We start from the raw sequence: 24,374 nt of genomic DNA, 5'->3' as shown, positions 1-24,374 counted from the left end.
ATTGATATCGATGGTTTCAAGGTTGTTAAGCCGGGGGTCGTAGTGGGGATAAGCTCCCACTCCCTATAAAATGCTCCAAAGGCGTGCGTCTCAAAAAGCCTCTGACAACCAAGTCCAGCTCCTGGCCTTCAAGTGTGACTTAGTTTCTAAGTCCGGCGAAACTGTTTCTACTGACAGGAGAAGGGGCAAAGGCGGTCCGCTGGCGCCTTAACCAGCTGCTTTGGGTAGATGGGGCTTGTTAACTCTGTGCGGTAGCCCATCTAGGAGAAGGTAACTCTGATTTCAAACCCCCGCTGCATTGCGGGCATACCCTTTCAAGGGAAAGGCTAAGGGAGTAAACCGCCAAGGGAAATCAGGAGCTGGAGTTCCTAAGGCGGCCTGACACTGTATCGTCAACACCGGCAACTCCTGCAATGCAGTTGGTGCCAAGTTGTATCGATTCATTCGCTCCCTTGGATCCGCCAGCTGCGTGCAGAGGGGGGATTTGCTGCTTGGGCGACAGCTGACTCTCCATACCTACCCGCCCAGGCTACTGTAGTCCCAGTGGAGAGGTTACTCCAACGACATCGCAAGATGCCGGCACAACACGGGAGGGGGCAGTCACCGGTTATAAGCTCAATCCGATTGGCAAAGGAAACGAGCGCCAGGGGTTACCGCCAACGGTGGGAGAGGTCATCGCGCCTCATTGGACAGCTACCGCCCGCCTTAAGCTGGACAGCCCCCAGCCAGTAAGGTGCTGTCCCGCCATGGCTCTGGATGCGTGGAGATTAGAGAACCTCCTCAACAAGTGGGCCAATAATTTCTGCACCAGGCACAACAAAAAACAACAGCAAAAGTCCCCTGCACTCCGCATCGCTAGCTGGAATGTCAGGACAATGTGTCCCGGTCTCTCCACAGACCCTCAACAGATTGATGATGCAAGAAAGACCGCAGTCATCGATAAAGAGCTCGCACGACTAAACATCGATATCGCGTGCCTACAGGAAACACGGCTGGCAGACAACGGCACCATTAGGGAAGCAAACTACACCTTCTACTGGAAAGGGAAGCCTCTGGACGAACCAAGGCAGCATGGTGTGGGCTTTGCTGTGAAGAACACTCTCATCGGTTACATCGAGCCCCCAGTAGCAGGCTCAGAGAGGATCCTCAGCCTCCGGCTATCAACATCCTCAGGCCCCGCCAACATCATCAGCGTGTACGCCCCTACCCTCTGTGCCACACCCGAGGTGAAAGATCAGTTCTACCAGGCTCTGGATGAAGTTATATCTAGGATCCCCAGCGCTGAAGGCTTTTACCTCCTGGGAGACTTCAATGCCAGAGTTGGAGCTGATCACGAGGCTTGGCCTACATGCCTTGGAAGATTCGGGAAGGGAAAAATCAACGAGAACGGACAAAGACTGTTGGAGCTGTGCTGCTTTCGTGGCTTATGCGTGACTAACACCTTCTTCAACTGCAAGTAGATCCATCAGGTGTCCTGGAGACACCCACGCTCCCGCCACTGGCACAAGCTTGACCTAGTCATCACCAGGCATTCGGACCTCGCCAGTGTGCTCCTCACCTGCAGCTACCACAGTGCAGACTGTGACACGGATCATGCCCTCATCGCCAGCAAGGTGCGTGTAACACCAAAGAAGCTGCACCACTCCAGGAAGAAGGGTCGTCCCCGCATCAACACTCGCTGCGCAAGCAATCCAGAAAAAGCCCAGCAGTTCGTCAGCAAGTTGGAAGCAACGCTGGCTGAGAAAACTCCTGCAGACGACACCATTGACTCCAACTGGTCCCACCTTCGTGATGCTGTTTACAACTCTGCAATCACTGCCTACGGGAAGAAAGAGCGGACAGGCACTGATTGCTTCGAGGCCCATTGGGAGGAAATGGAACCTGCAGTCAAAGCAAAAAGGAAAGCCCTCCTGGCTTACAAATCCAAACCAAGCCCCGGCACTCTACAAGCCCTTAGGACTGCCAAGAAAGAGGCTCAGCAGAACGCTCGCCATTGCGCCAACACCTACTGGCTGAACCTCTGCAGCAGCATTCAATCCGCCGCTGACACAGGGAATGTGAGAGGGATGTACGAGGGCATAAAGAAGGCAATGGGCCCAGTACCCACCAAGACAGCCCCCCTTAAGTCCAAGACGGGCGAAGTCATCATCGACCAGGAGAGGCAGATGGACTGAGCACTACCTGGAACTGTACGCAACACAGAACGTCGTTACAGACACTGTTCTCAACGCCATCCCAGACATGCCAGTCTTGGAGGAGCTAGACACCCCACCCACTGTGGAAGAGCTCAGCAAAGCCATAGACTGCCTTGCTTGTGGGAAGACCCCTGGAAGCGATGGCATACCACCAGAGGTCCTCAAGAGCAGGAAACCTGCACTACTTCAGCCACTGCACGACCTACTCTGCCTCTGCTGGGAACAGGGCTACATCCCCCAGGATATGCGGGACACGAACATCGTCACCCTGTATAAGAACAAAGGAGACCACAGCGACTGCAACAATTACCGGGGCATCTCCCTCCTCAGCATCGTTGGCAAAGCGTTTGCCCGTGTCGCGCTGGCGCGCCTGCAACCTCTCACTGCTTGCGTCTTCCCCGAGTCCAAGTGTGGCTTCAGGGCTGGTCGATCAACAGTGGACATGATCTTTTCGTTACGCCAGCTGCAGGAGAAGTGTCAGGAGCAGCAGATGCCACTTTACATCGCCTTTATCGATCTAATAAAGGCATTTGATCTGGTCAGCCGCAGCAGACTCTTCAACTCGCTTCGGAAGATTGGCTGCCCCCCACACCTGCTTGCAGTGGTAATGTCATTCCATGAGAACATGCACAGCACAGTCTGCTACAACGGCACAACGTCCGAGGCATTTCCAGTCAGCAGCGGAGTGAAACAAGGCAGTGTCCTCGCACCGACACTGTTCGGCATCTTTTTCTCCATGCTGCTCCAGTTTGCCTTCCAAGACTGCAGCAAGGGTGTCTACATCCACACCAGGTCCGACGGCAAGCTCTTTAACATCGCCCGACTCCACGCTAAGACCAAGGTCATCAAAGTTCTCATTCATGAGATGCTGTTTGCTGACGATGCAGCCTTGGCATCACACACAGTAGACGGCCTCCAGCAGCTTGTCAGCCGCCTCTCTCTCGCCTGCAAGGAGTTTGGTCTGACCATCAGCCTCAAGAAAACCAACGTCATGGCACAGGGTGCCCAGCTCCCACAAGCAATCACCATTGATGGGTACACCCTGGAAGTGGTTGACAACTTCACCTACCTTGAATCTATCATCTCTAGCACACTGTCCATCGACGCAGAAATCAACAGCAGGATTGCCAAGGCAGCAGCAGTCATGGCCAAACTGAACCAGCGAGTGTGGAACAATTCCAACCTCACTGAGAAGACCAAGATGCGAGTCTACCAGGCCTGCGTGCTCAGCACGCTCCTCTATGGCAGCGAGTCATGGACCACCTACGCAAGGCATGAGAGGAAACTAAATAGCTTCCACATGAGGTGCCTGCGATGCATCCTCCAGATCAAGTGGCAAGACATGATTCCCAACACCGTGGTGCTGGAACGTGCCAGCATGGGCAGCATGCACTCCATGCTTTGCGAGAGACGGCTCCGTTGGCTCGGCCATGTCAGGCGGATGGATACAGGCTGCATCCCCAAAGACCTCCTCTATGGCGAGCTGGCAGAAGGCTCTAGGATGACAGGGCGCCCAAAACTGCGCTACAAGGACATCTGCAAGAGAGACATGAAAAACTGCAACATCGACGCCCAGAGAGCAGTGGGAGAGCCGTGCAGACAACCGCCCCGCTTGGCGTCTTTCTATCAAACAGGGCACAAAAGCCTCGGAGGCAACACGGAAATCAGTCGCCATCAACAAGAGAGCAAAGCGGAAAGAGCGCCAACATGAGCCCCAGAAACCCACTCACTTCGCCTGCGCCAGGTGCGGCAGAGACTGCCATTCAAGGATCGGACTTCACAGCCACTCCAGAAAGTGCAGAGGAACCAACTAGAGTCTACACCATCATCTCTCGAGACGGACGGATGCCGAAGCGAAGCGGTAACGATGATCGGCACTCAAGGCTGATCGGTATCGTAATTGGCAGCATAAAACCTGATCAGTGCAGCCTTAATTGGAAAAAAAAAAGAAAAAAAAAAAAAAAACATCTGATGGATTGTAACTCTGCAGACTCAAAAGAAATGGAGACTAGATTGGACTATTGTAATGCTTTGTTTTCTGGTTTACCACAGTCCGGCATCAGGGGTCTTCAACTGGTTCAAAATGCTGCTGCCAGACTTCTGACACGAAGCAGAAGGTTTGATCATATTACGCCGGTTCTGGAATCCCTTCACTGGCTTCCGGTCTTCTTGAGATCGGATTTTAAGGTGTTACTATTGGCCTATAAAATTGTTCACGGACTGGCGCCCCCCATCTGGCCGGACTGGTTGAGTCCTATGTGCCGGCAAGGGCTCTGCGTTCACAGGGTGCGGGACTATTGTGTGTCCGAGGGTGAAGAAAAGGTCAGCGGGTTACAGAGCTTTTTATGACCGCGCCCCAGCTCTGTGGAATGATCTGCCTGCACTAATACGACAGTCGGACTCTGTGGAGACTTTTAAAACCAGGATGAAGACACATCTGTTCTCCCTGTTTTATCATTAGTATTTTATATGATTGTGTGTCTTTTTTTATTCGTTTTATTTATTTGACTTCTTTTACCTTTTATGGTTAAATTTTTTTTTATTGTGTTTGAATCTTATTTCATTTTATTCTGTTTTTAAATATTTGTGAAGTGACTTGAGGCGATTACTTGTGATTTGGCGCTATATAAATTAATAAATTATTATTATTATTATTATTATAAATGGTGTGCTGTTGAACATCTTTTGTGCATCTTGAAGCAGGTTTTGTCTTTCAAGGCCTCTCTTGCATCAATAATCTCTCTTTTTTTGCCGTTAGAGTAAAATGAACTTAGAAAGTCTTCTTCTCTACCCACATGATGACATATCAATACCAGATTTAACAGCTATAAACGTAGTGCTTAAAATTTTAATAGGAGTGGAGTGGGAAACTGTTTCTCTTACGCAAAAAAACAAACAACAAAAAAAACCCATATTGATCAGTTATTCATCTCTTCTGACAGATGGGAATCCCAAACTGCAACACTCATACTGGGGAAAGCCGTGCTGCTCCTCAAGGAAGAGACAGGAGGGAGATTTATGAGAATCGATTAGAGTACTTTGCTGTAACTCATCAACGGAGACTTAGCTTCCCAGAAATATTATACATGTATATGCTGTAGATCATATTCCAGAAACACGGATAAACAGCTGGACAGATATCACCAAATATTGACTTCTGGAAGAGCAATAACCTTTATCACTCAGAAGAGGAAGTGCCTATTCTGTGCCTCTGAAAATCTGCTTTAAAATATACTGTCAGAAGTCCTGTACATTCTTCAATTATTGCTATTAGAATAATTTATGAGAAGTTGCACCATTATTCGTATATTTGTATATGTCACTCTATATGTATTTCCAAATTACACACCAGCATCAAGTAATGATTGTCAGAAATAAAAACATGTTACACATAAAAATATGCAAATATATTCACCAAACAACCCAAAAATGCAATTGATTCATCTATGCTGCAGTGTAATTCATTCATGGTGTTATTCTCAAGTGTCTATCAGAGCTATAACAATAAACAAACACCCAAACAAAAAACAAAAACAAACAAACAAACAAACAACAACAACAACAACAACAAAAACAAATCGAATTGTCGGCTGTGTACCATAAAAAGTGAGGTCTGCGATTTTGTCTATGAATTATTTTGTCAGGTTCTGTTGTTTGATTTTAATGTGATTATCCACCCATCCATTTTCTATACCCACTTACTCTAATTAAGGGTCAAGGGGAGGGGGGGTTTGGAGCCTATCCCAGCAGTTATAGGGCGTGAGGCGGGTTTACACCCTAGACAGGACGCCAGTCTATCGCAGGGCCACATATAGACAAACAAACACATTCCCACTTGCACGCACACCTACAGACAATCTACATTTTCTAATTCGCCTAACATGCATGTCTTCAGGATTTTGGAGGCAGCTGGAGCACCTTAGAGAACCCATGCAAACATGGGGACACTGTGCAAACACTGTTGTGTAAATCTTTAGTTCTGTTCACATATAAGAAAAACCTGAGGGGAATGTACCGTGATTTGAACCATTCTGTGACCCAGAGACTGTGAATCGTACCAAACTGTGTCTGTGTGTACATCACAAATGTTTTACCATGGGTTACTAATAAGTTACTGTGGTCATAAGAATTTGTTCACACAGTCAGATGCATCCTGATGACATATGAATATCCTACATAAATTTCAGCCAGTTCAAATTCAATGTGTGTGTAAATGTCTTTCTAAATAAGGGTGGTATTCCATTATTGATTTTCAGCCCCAATTTCTGTCCTGAATTCAAAATTGAGATAATTAGGCCAGATTTGTTTTAAAAAAATGTTGTAAGCAAAATTCATATGACCTACTATTCCATATCCATTATTGTAACCAATTATTGCTGAATACACTGAGTTTGTACGATACCCACTGCAAAGTTATTTGTTAATATGATTAATCCATTTTGTGGATCAGTATTTATCCCGACATCACAAATTCCTGTGTATGACAGGACCCTGCACATACTAAATATACTTTTATTATTATAGTGTCATCATTTTATGACATTTTAGTAATATCATTATGACATCATTTAAACCACATCATGACAAATGACTGGCTGATCGATATAAGTTTTTGATCACTTCTCTATCCCTATTAGTTGTTCAGATATCCTGAAAAATGTGTTGTTCGGACAATTATGGCATCATTTCATGATGACTGTGATGTTATCATAATGTCATTTATATAGTTTGATAATAAATGAGTTCTTTCTTGATATAAGCTTCACAGTATCTCTGCAGCCCTATTGGTTGCAAAAACCCTTCACCTTAGATGCACCTGCTCCAAAATGTAATCACCTGGAGACACTCACCCATGGAATATTAATACCAAAAAAATCTGCTTGGGTATATATTTAAATGGAAACTGTTAAAACAAACAAACAAAACAAAACAAGTTCCAACAGTCCATTACCAACAGACTGAAAAACTCCTTTGTCCCTTAGGCCATCACACTGTACAACTCCTCACTCGGGGAGGAGTAACAGGAAGACAGAGGTCGGGAATGAGAGGAACAGTAGTAGCCAGTAAACCAGTATTGATCAGTATGTCTGGTACTAATATTGTGCATTCATATTGCAATCTGTTTGTTTTCCTTTGTTCCTTTCACTTTTGCTACTCTGTGTGCTTCTTACCCTGTGTGCTGCATATGCAATGCTGCTGGAACCACAATTTCCCTGAGGGAGTCTTCCCAAGGGATCAATAAAGTTCTGTCTAATCTAATCTAATCTAATTTAAATTCATGAAGGGCTAAATTTAAGACAAAAAAGAAAAAAAACTGCATCCTTTAGGTTTATTAAGTGAACTGAGTGACACCAACGAGCTGGTTGATATTTTAAATTTGAAAATTACTTCTTGTGCGATGGCACAGGGTTGTTATAACCACTAGTTTCCACTGGCCATTGCCAGGGGTGATTGTTTCTCATTCACATTTTAAGTATGTAATTGATGCGCTAAGGTCATTCATACTAAGAAGAAGTAACCCATGGGTGCACAACCACACTCCATTTAAATTCTTTTAAGGCCAACATTGCAGTCAGCAAAACAGTATGAGTTTACCAACCAAGAATTATAAGAAAGGAAGAGTTGGTAAGTTAGCAGCTGACACAGGTTTAGGTTACCTTAGTGGACAACTTGTAGAATTTTTAAAATTAAAGCTTATATTGGGCTTTCATGCTTTTAAAATACAGTGGGGGAAATAAGTATTTGATCCACTTCAATTTTGTACATTTTCCCACCTACAAAGAATGTTGAGGTCTGTCATTTCTATCGTAGCTACACTTGAACTGTGAGAGACAGAATCTAAAAAAAAAAAAAATCCAGAAAATCACATTGTATGATTTTCAAATAATTAATTTGCATTTTATTGTGTGAAATAAGTATTTGTATCACCTACAGTGAGGAAAATAAGTATTTGATCACCTACCAACCAGCAAGAATTCTGGCTCTCACAGACCTGTTAATTTTTCTTTAAGAAGCCCTCTTATTCTGCACTCTTTACCTGTATTAATTGCACCTGTTTGAACTTGTTACCTGTATAAAAGACACCTGTTCACACACTTAGTCAATCATACTCCAACCTGTCCACCATGGCCAAGACCAAACAGCTGTCTAAGGAAATCAAGGACAAAACTGTAGACCTGCACAAGGCTGGGATGGGCTACAGGACAACAGGCAGGCAGCTTGGTGAGAAGACAATAACTGTTATGATTTTTTATTAGAAAGTGGAAGAAACACAAGATGACTATCAATCTCCCTCGGTCTGGGATTCCATGCAAGATCTCACTTGGTGGGGTAAGGATGATTCTGAGAAAGCTTAGAACTACACAGGAGGACCTGGTCAATGACCTGAGGAGAGCTGGGACCACAGTCACACAGATTACATTAGTAACACATGATGCTGTCATGGTTTAAAATCCTGCAGGGCACCAAGGTCCCCCTGCTCAAGCCAGCACATGTCCAGGCCCATTTGAAGTTCACCAGTGACCATCTGGATGATCCAGAGGAGGCATGGGAAAAGGTCATGTGGTCAGATGAGACCAATAGAGCTTTTTGACATCAACTCCACTTACCATGTTTAGAGGATGAGAACAACCCCAAGAAAACCGTCCCAACTGTGAAGCATGGGGGTGGAAACATCATACTCTGGGGGTGCTCTTCTGCAAAGGGAACAGGACGACTACACCGTATCGAAGGGAGGATGGATGGGGTCATGTATTGCGAGATTTTGGCAAACAACCTCCTTCCCTCAGTAAGAGCATTGAAGATGGGTCACAGCTGGGTCTTCCAGCATGACAATGACCTCAAACACACAGCCAGGGCAACTAAGGAGGGGCTCCCTAAGAAGCATTTCAAGGTCCTGCAGTGGCCTGGCCAGTCTCCAGACCTAAACTCAATAGAAAATCTTTGGAGGCAGCTGAAACTCCAAACCTGAAAGATCTGGAGGAGTGGACCAAAATCCCTGTTGCAGTGTGTGAAAACTTGGTCAAGAACTACAGGAAACGTCTGACCTCTGTAATGGCAGACAAATGTTTCTGTACCATTTGTTAAGGTCTGTTTTTCTAGGGTATCAAATACTTATTTCATGCAATAAAATGCAAATTAATTATTTAAAAATCATACAATGTGATTTTCTGGATTTTTTTTTAGATTCTGTCTCTCACAGTTGAAGTGTACCTACGATAAAAATGACAGACCTATCCATTCTTTGTAGTTGGGAAAACGTGCAAAATTGACAGTGGATCAAATACTTATTTCCCCCACTGTACACCAAGACTGTATGCATGATGAAAACAAAGACAAAATCCTTTCCAGTAACATTAGAGGAGTCTGATGTGGGCTGCAGGAGCAGGATAGCCAACAGTAATGATAGTCAACGTGTTGTGGTCAGTGAAACGCTGAAAGCCGACCTGCTAATTCACCGTACTCTTTTTCTAAACAATAGTAAGGGCCAATTAAAGATTAAAGACATCCTCTTCGTCTACATCGTCGAATTTCTCTTTAAAAAAAAAAAACTTTATTTCCTTGTTGATTTGGGGCATTTTATGCTCCTGTTATAGGACAGCAATGGTAGCGCAGTGGTAAAGTATCTGTCTGTTAAGCAAAGCTTTTGTAAATTGCAGGTTCGAGTCCTGTGGATGACGTATTTTTTTTCTTTACATCAGCGGCGCGATGTGGTGCAACACATTCCAGCAGCTCGTACTATGTTCGTGCACGTGCACAAAACCGTCGCCGGTGTGTCATGCACGCGATGCAACCGTGCATCCCTCACGACACCAGGTGGAATGTTTCATGGTTCCCCATTTTGTGTTTGGTTCGCTGATTTTCTTCCAGTTTCTGCATCTTTCGTGTTATGTGTGAAGGGGCCCTAACTGTCACTTCCCCAAAATATACAGTCACATAACAGATTAAAACAACATTAGAGTACGTCCCAGATGCCATACTGTGTGAGAAAGTTGTACATTAAGTATATCCTCAGTGAAAGCTTGTGTTGTGGGAGTTTGTGTGTGTGACAGTAAGTGAGGGGTGAAGGAGAAAGTCAGCAAGACAAGAGAATGTCTGTCATGAGGCTAATAGACTTCCTGCTCCAGCATTCAAAGTAGCCTTCTATGTGCTAAAGCATTCCCACAAAGGCTGTCAGAAACGTACAAAGAGCATCTGTTGAGTCTGGGATTACCGAGCAGAAAAAAAAAAATTCCTAAAACACATTCATAATTTACACACAGAAACAGCAAAAATGGGTCACCGCAGGCATAAACGTCATTGGTGACATCACAGCAGGCCATGACTGTCACTCACTTCCTCGTGTTATTAGGTTCAGCTTTGTCCATCCAATCTGATCTATGGGTGCTCAGTTATGACACAATGGGCCCCAAACAGCTTTGACATGCACTCGTATGATATGTGTACACTCCACACAAGTGTGCAGACAACCAGCACCTTCAATTCTCAAACTTAATCAAATCCCACCACAGCACCCATTTACAGCTTGATGACTGGGGTCGGAACTGATAACCAACTCAAATTTCTCAATCCATCTGAATTGTATGCCTCAGACATTATCAGTTCCAGTTATCAACGTTAGCTTGTTTTTCCGACACTTGTGTATTGCAAAAACATACGTCATGATGTCACAATTGGCATCATGACATCAACTTCAGCATCTAGCAACAAGGGAAATACCTGCATCGGCATTGAAAAACTGTGGAAGCGTACACTTTTTTCTTGCAAAAAACTGATGAATTGAGAAAATATCAGACTGACAAACAGAACCGATAATGGCGGTGTTATTGGTAAAAAACGTATCAGGTCACATCCCTATTGGGTTGGGAATCATGTGCCATAAAGGGCCGAGACGCTGCAGGTTTTCCTTACTACCAATCACCTCAACAGGTGATTTAATTCATGATCAGGTGTTTATGTTCAGGGGAAAAGCTCATCAGCAAATCACCTGCTGAGGTGATTGGTTGCAAGGAAAACCTGCAGTGTCTTGGCCCTCGCTGCCCACCCCTACTAGTATTGATGATACATGAATTTCACTATGAAAACTGATATACAGAAAGTATTAAAATTGTGACATATATTCTTATTTTGGTGACTCTATACTCCAGCACTTGCTATGCCTTTGTCCTAACGTTCAATATTTGGGGCCACATGGTTGAGCAGTTCTGGAGTTCAGTCTCTTGTCCAAGGACAACCTGATTATCAGTACCAATCAGGGATCTCCACCAACTGACCTACAGTCACGCTTTTTGTCAGCAGGTTAGATTTGATTATATGGTTACAAGTTAAGCAACATCCAGAAGATGGGAGACATTAGAGGTTTCCATTACAGATTTGCACAAATGTTCAGAAATATTTTCAGAATGTTGACAAAAACCAATGGACAAAAACCGAGATGACAGTTGCATTGGGGGAGGTGATGGTCTAGTGGTAAAGCGTTGGGCTTGAGACCAGAGGATCCTCAATTCAAATCCCAGCCTGACTGGAAAATCACTAAGGGCCCTTGGGCAAGGTCCTTAATCCCCCAGTTGCTCCTGGTGTGTAGTGGGCACCTTGCATGGCAGCAACCTCACATTGGGGTGAATGTGAGGCATTAGGGTTATTTGTTGAGCTTTTTCTCATGTCTGGTGTAGGCAGTCCATGCCTCGCTACCGTTTTTGTGTTAACACATGGACATTGTTAGTTTGTTCTCACTGCTCACCATGCCTTTTCCTTTTGACTTTCACAGCGTGATTACGTTGGCTCTGGGTTTTAGGTGCACTTACTTGCCTGTGGCATTAGTAGCTTCTTCTCATAGCTGTCATCGGTTCTCTGCTCTCGCCACTGTGTCTGTTAGTGTTCACTCTGGTGTCATTTTTGGGGTTATATTAAGTTTTGCTTCCTCATTTTTGTGTCCCCTCAGCTAAACACTGCTTCAGATCAATTTTAACGTCCCACCTGCATCACCTGGGTTTGGCGTGCATTTACCGCTTGGTTGTAGACACAGCTGGCACTAATCAGGTTGTGCTATTAAAAGATGCTGTCTTCTAGCGTCTGGCACAAGACTGTCACAAATTACTTCATATTTCAACCAGCTGCCAGTATTCAGTGGTAGAGGGCTGCATTAGGATTGGGTCCAATTAGGTCCTGCTGGGTCCTGCAGGACCCAATGCTAATCTTGCACAAGCGGGCGGTTAGAACTTCACTGCGGGAGGGAGTAGGTGGCAAAAAAAAAAAAAAAATTAAAAAAACTGTGGGATCTGAAGCGACAGGATGACTCAGTCAACAAAGGAGAATAGTGTAACAGTATGCAGTGCCCACACGCTACTTTCAGCTTAAATAGAATGTGTTAAATTTAACACAAGTAGCAGATAACAGGAGGAGACAGGCACTGAGGGAGGACTGATGAACTGGTACGGTATCGATGGAACCACGACAGTGTGCAGAGCCGCATGGAGGAGCCGTAGTTCGGGCCTCCTCCCCGGGCAGAGTGAAGCAGGCAGTCGGGATGATGGAGCAGACTGACTCAATTACTTCCAGTAATGAGCTGAACACCATGAAGTCCAGTCGGAAGAAAACATCTCTGCTCTTCAAAATGGGAGAAAAGTGTCTTCAACAACTCCACCAGAGGTCAAAGCTGCAGAAGAGACCTTCATCTGGTTAAATGTTCCAAGAATTCAGCAAACCAACACCTGCTTCTAAATAAAAGGCTCTTTAAACAGCAACTATTTTGTTATTTTTTAAAAAAGCTGTTTCATTTTATATTTTAACAATAAATGAATGGATCTTTAAAAATGTCCATGAAATCAAAGTTAAGCCAAAAGACATTTGCAATGGTAGACACCCTGCCCCTGTTGTGCACAACTTTAAAACATTCACAATCACTAGTCAAATTCATATTTTATACATTACTCTGTCCTGATCACATTAAAGGCAATCACATATTCTGATGTAATTACAAGGTCAAATGACTAAATTAAAAAAGTGATTTCATCATGAGGTTTATGTCACAGAAATCCTACTTTACAAACACACTGGAGTCACTGTTAAATTATCTCCTGGTGCATTTATAATGAACATTTGTATTTATTTACACTGTCTGTTTTTCTGGTTGAAATGATATATGAATAATCTACCAGACTTAAAAATGCACACATTTCCATACTGTTTTATTTGTCTAAAAATAAATGTCCAAGGTTCCTTATGTTAAACAAGAAATCATCACATCTGAAATAACAGGCAAGTTATGGTTTTATTTTACAGATGAAGAAAGGTTTCAAAAGACTTTTTTTTTACTGTTTTAATTACAAGTGTTTTCAACTTTTTTACAGTAATCAGAAATTAATTTTGAGGTAAAAAAAAACATTTGCAAGGATTTTCTTCAGAAAACTGTTGTGTATAAATGAGCAGCTCTGTGACATGTTTCTGCCACTGATCTCTATATAACACAGTGTTTTATACAGATCAGTCATTTCTGCACTGCAGTCGTCTGTGTTCTGGCCTGATGCCTTGTTTCTATTGGGCAGCGCAAAGCTATGTCACAGCGCACAGCAGCAAAGTTGGATTGGGTTGAACTTTGACCGCGGCAGCCTGACGACAAATGGCAAGTGCACTCCCGGCAAATAGTCTCATTGAAAAAAATGTTTTTTTATATCAATTTGCGATGCTTCTGCTGCGGCTGACACCTCCGTTGTGAAAGCCCCTTTACGCAGCAACACTGCATGTTCATATATGGCACACACATATGAAACTCTTTAAACTCAATGAAAGCAACAGACTAGGAGCTTAATTCCTGACCATTGCGTCAAAAGACATACAAGCCAGGGAAATGAAACAAACAACCCTGTGAATCTATTTATGAGTCGCCTAAATGTCATGTTTTCTCCTGCGGAAAGGAAGAAGCCACAAGATCAATGCATCGCTATTATTGTGCGGGCATAAATTCTCAGAGTTTTGCAAGGTGCAGGCGGCACTGGACGTACACATTGTGGGAACAGGTGGGGGTGTAACACACACATTGCAGGTGCGGGTGGTAATGGTCTGAAATTCAGCAGGAGCGGGACTAAGAAATTAGTCCTGCACAGGGCTATATTTCGTGGGTTGTGTGAGTTACTTCCTGTGTTCCTTTAGTGCATTGTTCTGCCCTGTGTCTTGCAATTCTCTTGGATTATTCCGCAGTTTCACCCTCATTGTAACAGTGTGTAAGGTTTGCATTCATGCATTTCCATACTTTCTGTGCTCCAGATGACTTCATCTGTGTCACACCAAGCTCCTGGTTTATTCTGTGGGTTCAGTCTCACTGTAAAGAGTGTTGTGATCACATTTGATTAGGTCCATGTTTTCAATATTCCTGATTATTTTCTCTGTGGATGGCCTGATTAATCTGAGTATGACCAGTGTTACAGTGTTAGTATTTAGGAAGAACACCTTCAATTAGTTCTCTGTTTCCAGGTCATGATCTCAGTGATCGATGTGCTTCAGGTTGTAAGAATTGTCTCCATTTATTCCATGTTAATATTGTGCCTGCTCACTCATTAATTATTGTGCGCTTCAGTACTTCATTTTGCTGCTGATTCTTACGTTCCCAGTGCCTTAATTCATCCCTACCTCTCAGAAGCTGTGCAGTGCAGGGCTGTAGAGTAAGCGCAGTTTAAATGCACCTCTAATATTGGGCATTATTATCACTTTACCGGGCGTTGCTAGGCCGGTATCGTAGATTTACGTCGACGCTACCTGGCTATACCCGCCCACTGTGCGTAAACAGATGACGTCATAGCACGCAGCCCAAGAACTGTCCACAGAGGGGGAAAAAAAAACTTTCCGCAGAGGAAAAGATGAAAAGGCGAGAAGTGTGTTTTGGTCCCAATATGGATATTCCGGATGATTTTCTCATGGATAGTACGACAATGAACAGCAGCTAAAGCAGCCAGCTTGATGAGGATGCACTGCCAAATTTGGAGAGCAGTGTGCGTGCCAGCCGACACGACAAAAGTTAAGTGAGCCAACTTTTTATGTATGTGTTACGTGTTGTGTATCTCAGTAAAAAGTGATAATAATGCAAATAACATGGTGTTGTCGCGCTGTATGCATTTTCAGAGGCCCTCCGTTCATGCCCAGTCCCCCAAAATGACAGATATTTGTTTATAGGTCCAGTAGTCAACACTCTACACATATCATTTTCTTTTTATGTTTCCATTCTACCCAGACCATTTCATGAACCAATCAAATCATTCATAATTACTTTAGTAAAAATCAGATAAAGCACAGTGTGTTTATCTATATTATCATGACTCATTTATATTGGAAACTTGTACAAATTGTGATCATGGTATCCTGTGATTTTTACTTTTTTTTTTTTGTGGTTGGCAGGTGACTAACAGGCTCGTCCATCCAGGGCTGTCCCAACTGACTCTGAGGGCGGGCAAGGCACTCTAAGGCCCACCCATGATGCCGGGTATGGATCCAAGGTGGATCTGCATGTTGATTTCAGACAGGTTTTACACCAGATGCCCTTCCTGACACAGCTCTACATTACATGCACAACGGGCAGAGGTGGCCTTGAACTGGTAAAAATTCACAAGGGCCACAAGTGCAATAACTTCTTTAAAATTCTGACAATACAGCACGTCAGTTAGCTGCAAGTCAGGTGAGTCTATACAGTTAAACTAAATTCTGGTTACATCTCAATAAAAAACAACTCTTGAACTACATTTGAGTGTCTTTCAAAGCTGAAAGTTGCTATCTGATGTTAAGTGCCAAGACAAATCACTCTTGCCTCCAGCTCATAGCAGGTGGGCAGGAGTGCAGAGTACAGAGTTTGGCCTCCAGCTGTGAAAGCAAGTAGGCGATGCCAAAACAGCAGCTGACAGTAAACAAATCCTCACAGCTTTGTTGTACTTGACATGGACAGGAGAAGGGAGAAATATCTGTCATGTACATAAAAAGCAGGAACTCCATCACTGATTAACTGCAACAGCATGATCTTGTCTATGAAGTTTGATATATGAGTGAATAGAACATGGCAGATTATATCTACATGCTTGACACACTCTCTGCATATATAAGTATACATCATTAAATTGTATCTTTCTTTTTTAAAACAAAAGAGCCCTTTATGAAATACAAAACTCCTACAGATGACAATCAAGTACAGTAAAATAACAAGTGGCACACGTCTGTGTCTCCTGCCTATGCTATTAATACATAAAGGTGCAAAAACATGTACATTAAAGCTGGCCCAAAGCTCCTTCTTACCTGTTTTACGGAGAGGAAAGTCGTCTTTTGAGTCATACATGCCCAAGATGGGATGGTTGTAAGCTGACATGGCTGCTTGGAGGGGAGAGCTCTGGTCCAAAGAGCTGTGCTGGGTTTTTCTAGAATTAGAAAGGGATTAACATCAAATATAAGCACAATCTGTAGGATGGCTTCAGTAATTCTTTGCAGGTAATCTGCTTCCATATCTGCCATTGTTAACTACACATGCACAGAAAGTCTAAACACAAAGAATGCACTAAACCTGCCAAGTTGATCCACACCTACTGTACATTAAGACGTGCCTCTCCTTGCCCACACAAGCACATAAAAAGAACTAGTGACAGACAAACAAGACCACACATGAATATGCACACAGTGTGGACGACACTGTGGGTGGGATGGAAAAAGACACAAATGAATTGAAATGGAACTGAACAGATTCATTCTTTTCAATCTCTCCACTTCAAACATACGCCTCAAAGAGAGCCAGCTCGCATTCACCAACAGCAAACTCACAGGAAAAAAGTTCTGTTCTGTACATTTTCTGGCTGCAGTTAAATGTCTCACTGTCTTTTGTTACATGTAGCTTGCAAGCAGCAATATGACCTAAACACATTTGCCTGCCAGTCTCTCATGTCCTACCACAATAAAACCACATGATTTTATTTCCGCAGCTGGAAAATTAAAATTGCAATACTTAAATCAACATGAATTATAGTTTCATACTGCACAGGGTCAAACTGTAAATGTGTGTTTAGCTGTAAAGCTGTGACACTCACCCATACCAGTAGCGTGGGTCACTGGGGAGGCCATGGTTTATGTTTCGCTGGGCCAAAGCTTTCTTTTTGTTCAAGACAAACTCCTGAAGTCGCATCTTTACCTCTGTACTGGCAACTGCACCTGACAAAGAAAGATTGAGTAATGTGACAACATTCACCATGAGAGGGAGGAGTGTTGGACACATGAACCAAATTTAGTAAGTGTATTTTCAGGTAACTATAAGCACACCTACAGAGGGCTATTGCCCTAAAGCAATGGTCACCAACCAGCTGACGACAATGGACTGGTGGATCTTCCAGTATGTTTAACACTGACCATGAACCATGATACACGTGATATCGCACAATAATGCAATTCTAATAGTCTGTCAGGGCTGGGCAGTACACCACTGATCACCAATCTGGAGTCACCATCGTGATGCCATGAACCCCAGCCTGTGACAAACACTAATTCCTTTGTTCCTGTCATATGATAAAATATATATTTATTTGTTCTTGCCAGGGATTTTGCAGGAGATCAAATTAGGAAATGCTGAATTGTGTCAACCAGACAGTGAAAAAAATTAAGGATGGCGGTATGTCTTCATCTGTAAGTGAAATGGCTGAGATGCACTGGAGCTCTGCTGGGTATTTGCAAGCTGTGTGCTGTCTCTGGCCCGAGAAGAAGAAGCACTTGCTACTCAACTCAGATCAGCCAAGTGCATATTTGACTGCGAAGCACAACTGGGCTTCCAATTTTCCTGCCAAGTACATATGATGTTAATCTGATATAACAAGAAGAGTTTTACTGCCTGGAGTTACACCAAGATGTGCTATGGCCTCCGAATTGGAAGAATGAATTTTCCTGACGTTTGTCAAATGAGGTCTTAGCTGCTCAGAACACAGCCAGGTGGCAGCTGCTTGTGAAAATCAGCTGTGCACTGTTACTTGCACCCTTTATTTCATCATTTTTGTGATGTTTTACTGTTGACATCATGATGTTGCAATTTAATCAACACTGCTCAATGATAACATTTTTGTATCCTGCATAAGATTCAAAATTTGTCATGTGCGTCACCTATGCATTCCCATATTGTACATTCATTCCTATGTTGTATATGTGTTTCTTCAGTGTGACATGGCTGCTAAACTCCATTACCCACAGACCTGTGGTCACTATGGCAGCAGTCTGTTAAGACAGTGAGCTGAAACAAGAACACAAAAATGGTAGAAAGGTTGAAAGAGAAACTCGGTGAACTGTTCAGAGTCTTGTTATTACACATCTTCACAGTGTCAGATATGTCAGAAAATCTGAAGTAAGCTCCAATGAGATAAAGTTAAACATATTGTCCTGTCAGTCTGAAGTGATTCACCTCAAGTTCACTCCATGGTGGATAAACATTTCATATCCTATACGTTCACACTTGGTGTAGGAATTACATTTGGCCGACTTTACATGTGTTTTCAACGAGAGACCTTTGATAAGAGAAAAATTCCTTGTCAACAAACCTGCTGTCACCACACCCTTATGGATCTGAGAGCAGGGCCACTTACCGCCATCACCTGAAGACCCTCAAGCGATTCCACCAATGCTACGTGAGGAGTATCCTTCTCATCAGGAGGGAAAACTACCATACCAACATCAGCATCCTGGCTGAAGCCAAACTCCAGAGCATCGACTCTGTTGTTATCAAGAACCAGCTTTGGTGGGTGGGTCACATTGTTAGAATGGATGACAGCCAACTTCTCAAGCAGATCTTCTAGTCACAGCTGAGTGAAGGAAAATAGTCCAGAGGAGGGCAGAAGAAACACTACAAGGTTTTCCTGAAGCTAAATGCCAAGTACTGTTCCACTGATTGGAAGACCTGAGAACAACAAGTGAGGGACCGGGCCAGCTGGCGAGCAATGATCCAGATGAGTGGAAGTCTTCAAAAAAAAAATGCAGATGAACAACAGAGAGGGGATAAGGAGAAAGAGGAGCAAGATCCTGACCGGCAGAAGCTTCCCGAAGCAACCACATGCAGTGTTTGCAAGAAACAATGAGCATAAAGACTGGGCATGCATCCGTCATCGCCGTGTCCACCATATCATCTGGGAATCAATCAAGAGACAATCATCCTCCTCTCTGAGGGATTGCCACGAAGGCAATGCAAATCTGACACTTACACTGCATGTGCAAGTCAACAAGTAAAACTGATGCTAAAGTGCAAATAAGCTTTTTTTAACCTGTGCAAAGGACAGCACAAGTTAAATACTGTGTAATACAAAGGTTGATTTTTTTTCCTTTTTTTGGGGGGGGAAGGGGTACACAAACAACATTACAAAGAATTTTCCTCTTGTAATGCTTATTTTATGAACTTTAATCCTGACGTGGAAATTTTTCTGGATTGGATACCACATGAAGATCTGGTCTGACTAAATTATTCTGAACTCCCCTAAATGGCTAAAAATAAGATGACATGCTAAACAGACAACCCCACTTTACTTGCTAGATATTTTCTTTTAGACCGACATAAAAAAGTGGGCTTAGTTTCCAAAAACGTAATAATTGCTGCCTGAAAGAAACATATTGCCTACAGTATTGCTTTTCCTGGATCAGTTTGTGCGTCACTGCCTCAGTCTCTGGTCCAAAGTGTCACAAAAAACAGAGAAATACAACGTGTTCACAATTCAACACACTAAGCGTCTATATGAGCACAGCACACAGTTTCAGCAGTTAGTAGCAGAGTGCTTCACCAGAACCCTAAAGACAACAGCTCTTTGTACTTTGCTTTCTGACTATTTAAAATATTCTTCTTTGACCACCATGAGGCCGCTCAGATCTGTTTTTCCTCAACTATCATTATCATTACACAGCAACAAATGCTTAATATGAACTGAGGCAACAGCAGATGAGAAGACAAGAAAAAACATAAATAGAGAAAGCAGACTGACTGTGGTGATAAATAGCAATAAATGGTGTTTTGAAACGGAAGAAAAAAAAACGTAGAAATAATTTTTGTCATAGAATCCGGCAAGGAGAAGAAAAGACAAAATTACCAACCCAAGAACAAAAAGGAACATCTCAAGTGAGCACTATTCCAACAAATGAGGAGGCTAAGATCATTTTGTAGTGAAATTGTGCAAATAATGGCAAAATACCCAAACCTGAAACAGAAAGCAGAGTGATAGATCAGAGATTTTGGGTTTGTAATTGTCCTACCTCACATGTTAGAGCCATGTTTTCAAAGACTTCCTGGGCTTGACCATTAGAATTGTGTAAAATGAGTGGAGGTGTCCACTTATCTCTGCAGTGATATGCATGTTGAACCTGGCTTTTGAAATCAGGAAATATGAGGTAGGACCTCATGAAGTTATGAGGATGCTGGAAGTGTTTGGTGATGCAAGTATCTGTGCAGGAGTTAGGGTCCTGGTACTTCCTGTTGTACTGTATGCTTGTAAGACTTGAACACTAAGCAGTGACCTTAGGTAATAACTTGATGTCTTTGGTAGATGGTCTCTTTGAAGGATCCTTGAGTAGGAATAGAAATGACTTTGGGAGACTATGACAAGAAGCATTGCTTGCATTGTGAGGAAACATCAGGTACCATATGTTGGCCATGTGGTCCATTTTCCAACATGCAGGTTCTTCAATGTTGAGAAGCGCAGAATATATATGTCATGACTGGAGCTTGTATGCTGTGTCTTTTTGTTTCTTTATTTTGTAGCTACCATTCTTTGTCACTGTCATGTTTGGTGGTGGGATCTTTCTGCTCTGTCCTCTGCTTGGTGGCGGGCGTTTCCCTGTGATCCTCTCTCCAGCTTGCCACACCCCTTCCAGATTCCGCCACACACACACCTGTCCTACATTTCCTGCTAATCACTCCCTCTATTTTAGTTACACCTGTCACCCTGTCTGGTTGCGAGATTGTTGAGCCTTGAGCCACTTTTGAGCACTTATTCTTCTGAGCATTTCTGTCCTGATTTTGTCTACCCGTGTTTTTGACCTGCCTGCCTGTTTTTGACGTCGTCTCTGCCTAATGCTGCATTCACACTGGGCGCGACCAGATGCTACAAATTTGCGGGGGTCGCATGGCGACGGACGCGCCACCATCGCCCAGTGTGTCACTCTGCTTTTGCTGTGAAAATTTGCCCCGGTGCGTCATCAAATAGGAGGAGCTTTCATTCCACTCGGAGTGAATTGTTGTGGAAAGCTGACAAATTCATGAGACATTCCCAATTCGGGGAGTATCATTATTTGCTGCAGAAGCTGCGTCTGGATGACCCCCGCTTTCAGCGGTCCTTCCGTCTCTGCGGGACCCAGTTTGAGGACCTCCTGTCCCGTTCACGCGCGCACATGCAAACAATAAAAAAAAAAAAAAGAAACTCTGCTGCCTGCTGCGGGGCTGCAGCTCGCTCTTCCCCCAAAAACTCTGTCATAATTGTGTTTAGAAACCAGTCACCATTTGTTTTATTATACACCTGTATAGTTAATTAATAAAATATTCTCCACAGACAATTCGCTCAGCGCACACATAAAAAAAAAGAAAGAAACTCTGCTGCTTGCTGTGGGGCTGCTCCTCACTCTTTCCCAAAAAACTCTGTCATAATTGTGTTTAGAAACCAGTCATCATCTGTGTTATTATTCATCTGTGTAGTTAATAAGTAAAATAATCTCCATGGATAATTCGCTCGCGCGCGCACGTAAAATAGAAAAAGAAATTCTGCTCCCGCTGCTGCTCGCTCCAAAAACTCTGTCATAATTGTGAAATAATGGACAAAAGAGACATAAGTCCTGCTCACAGGCTGCTACCAGATACAGGACATGTTCACATCTTCAGTCAAACTCCAGACATCTCCACGTCACTACATATTCAGTCCCTGATTGGTCATCGCGGCGCGACGAGACGAAAAAGTTCAGATTTTTCAACTTGGGGAGGAGGGCAACGCGACGTGATGCGACGCAATATCGCGCCACAAATGCGCCAATCCCTCAAAATCGCTTCACTCACGTTGCTTCATTCGTGTCCATCGTGTCGCGCTGCGTGACTTGGCGCCAAAACGCATCATTCCATAGGGATTACACGGCAACCTGTCGCTGCTGTCGCTCACGTCGCGCCCGGTGTGAACGCAGCATTATGCTTCGGATCTTGCTGCTTATCTTGGTCAGCATACCTGTGTACCAAACCCGGCCTGAATTTTCATTAAACTCTGTTTTACTGACATCTGAATCCTGCATTTGTGTCCAGCTATGCCATTTCGGTAAGCCTGACAATATATATATATATATATATATATATATATATATATATATATATATATATATATATATGTATATATATATATATATATATATATATACAGTAGTGTTCAGAATAATAGTTGTCTATGTGACTAAAAAGATTAGTGCAGGTTTTGAGTATATTTCTTATTGTTACATGGGAAACAAGGTACCAGTAGATTCAGTAGATTCTCACAAATCCAACAAGACCAAGCATTCATGATATGCACACTCTTAAGGCTATGAAATTGGGCTATTAGTAAAAAAAAGTAGAAAAGGGGGTGTTCACAATAATAGTAGTGTGGCATTCAGTCAGTGAGTTTGTCAATTTTGTGGAACACACAGGGGTGAATCAGGTGTCCCCTATTTAAGGATGAAACCAGCACCTGTTGAACATGCTTTTCTGTTTGAAAGCCTGAGGAAAATGGGATGTTCAAGACATTGTTCAGAAGAACAGCGTAGTTTGATTAAAAAGTTGATTGGAGAGGGGAAAACTTATACGCAGGCGCAAAAAATTATAGGCTGTTCATCTACAATGATCTCCAATGCTTTAAAATGGACAAAAAAACCAGAGACGCATGGAAGAAAACGGAAAACAACCATCAAAATGGATAGAAGAGTAACCAGAATGACACAGGCTCACCCACTGATCAGCTCCAGGATGATCAAAGACAGTCTGGAGTTACCTGTAAGTGCTGTGACAGTTAGAAGACGCCTGTGTGAAGCTAATTTATTTGCAAGAATCCCCCGCAAAATCCCTCTGTTAAATAAAAGACGTGCAGAAGATGTTACAATTTGCCAAAGAACACACAAACTGACCTAAAGAGAAATGGAGGAATATTTTGTGGACTGATGAGAGTAAAATTGTTCTTTTTGGGTCCAAGGGCCGCAGACAGTTTCTGAGACGACCCCCAAACTCTGAATTCAAGCCACAGTTCACATTGAAGACAGTGAAGCATGGTGGTGCAAGCATCATGATATGGGCATGTTTCTCCTACTATGGTGTTGGGCCTATATATCGCATACCAGGTATCATGGATCAGTTTGGATATGTCAGAATACTTGAAGAGGTCATGTTGCCTTATGCTGAAGAGGACATGCCCTTGAAATGGGTGTTTCAGCAAGACAATGACCCCAAGCACACTAGTAAACGAGCAAATTCTTGGTTCCAAACCAACAAAATTAATGCCTCGCAGATGTGAAGAAATCATGAAAAACTTTGGTTATACAACTAAATACTAGTTTAGTGATTCACAGGATTGCTAAAAAAGTAGTTTGAACATAATAGTTTTGAGTTTGTAGTGTCAACAGCAGATGCTACTATTATTGTGAACACCCCCTTTGCTACTTTTTTTTTTTTACTAATAGCCCAATTTCATAGCCTTAAGAGTGTGCATATCATGAATGCTTGGTCTTGTTGGATTTGTGAGAATCTACTGAATCTACTGGTACCTTGTTTCCCATGTAACAATAAGAAATATACTCAAAACCTGGATAAATCTTTTTAGTCACATAGCACTACTATTATTCTGAACACTATTGTATATATATATATATATATATATATATATATATATATATATATATATATATATATATATATATATATATATATATATATATATATATATATATATATATATTGCTATTTCAACACCCCCATCTATTTTTTTTCCAATTTTTAGGTAATTGCAAAATTTCCCCCTCCACTTCTGAGTGTGTGACAAGTGTCACATTAAGAGACAGATTTTCAATAAGACACACCAGAGACAAGGGTCACCATAATGTCTCTATCTTGACCTCTCTCTCGTATGTTGGCAAGATTTTGCACAGTAACCAGAGATGCAACAGGTCAGGCTGTCCTGGCCGCTGCGCTGTCAGCAGACGTGC

At 43.0% G+C, this 24,374-nt stretch overlaps 1 protein-coding gene across 2 annotated transcripts in view; it reads right to left on the bottom strand.

The window, feature by feature from the left end:
- Nucleotides 1-24,374, bottom strand: part of hdac4 (histone deacetylase 4) — a 437,614-nt gene that overhangs the window by 128,165 nt on the left and 285,075 nt on the right. For both annotated transcript variants that reach the window (XM_034186647.1, XM_034186648.1), the window contains 2 exons: nucleotides 17,246-17,366; nucleotides 16,467-16,585 (listed from right to left, as the gene is read on the bottom strand). In XM_034186647.1, the coding sequence (XP_034042538.1) occupies nucleotides 16,467-16,585; nucleotides 17,246-17,366 (240 nt within the window). The remainder of the gene's footprint in view (nucleotides 1-16,466; nucleotides 16,586-17,245; nucleotides 17,367-24,374) is intronic.

The sequence above is a fragment of the Thalassophryne amazonica genome, chromosome 14 (genome assembly GCF_902500255.1).
Source record: "Thalassophryne amazonica chromosome 14, fThaAma1.1, whole genome shotgun sequence".
NCBI classification, from domain to species: Eukaryota; Metazoa; Chordata; class Actinopteri; order Batrachoidiformes; family Batrachoididae; genus Thalassophryne; species Thalassophryne amazonica.
This window is presented reverse-complemented; position numbering and strand designations above follow the sequence as displayed.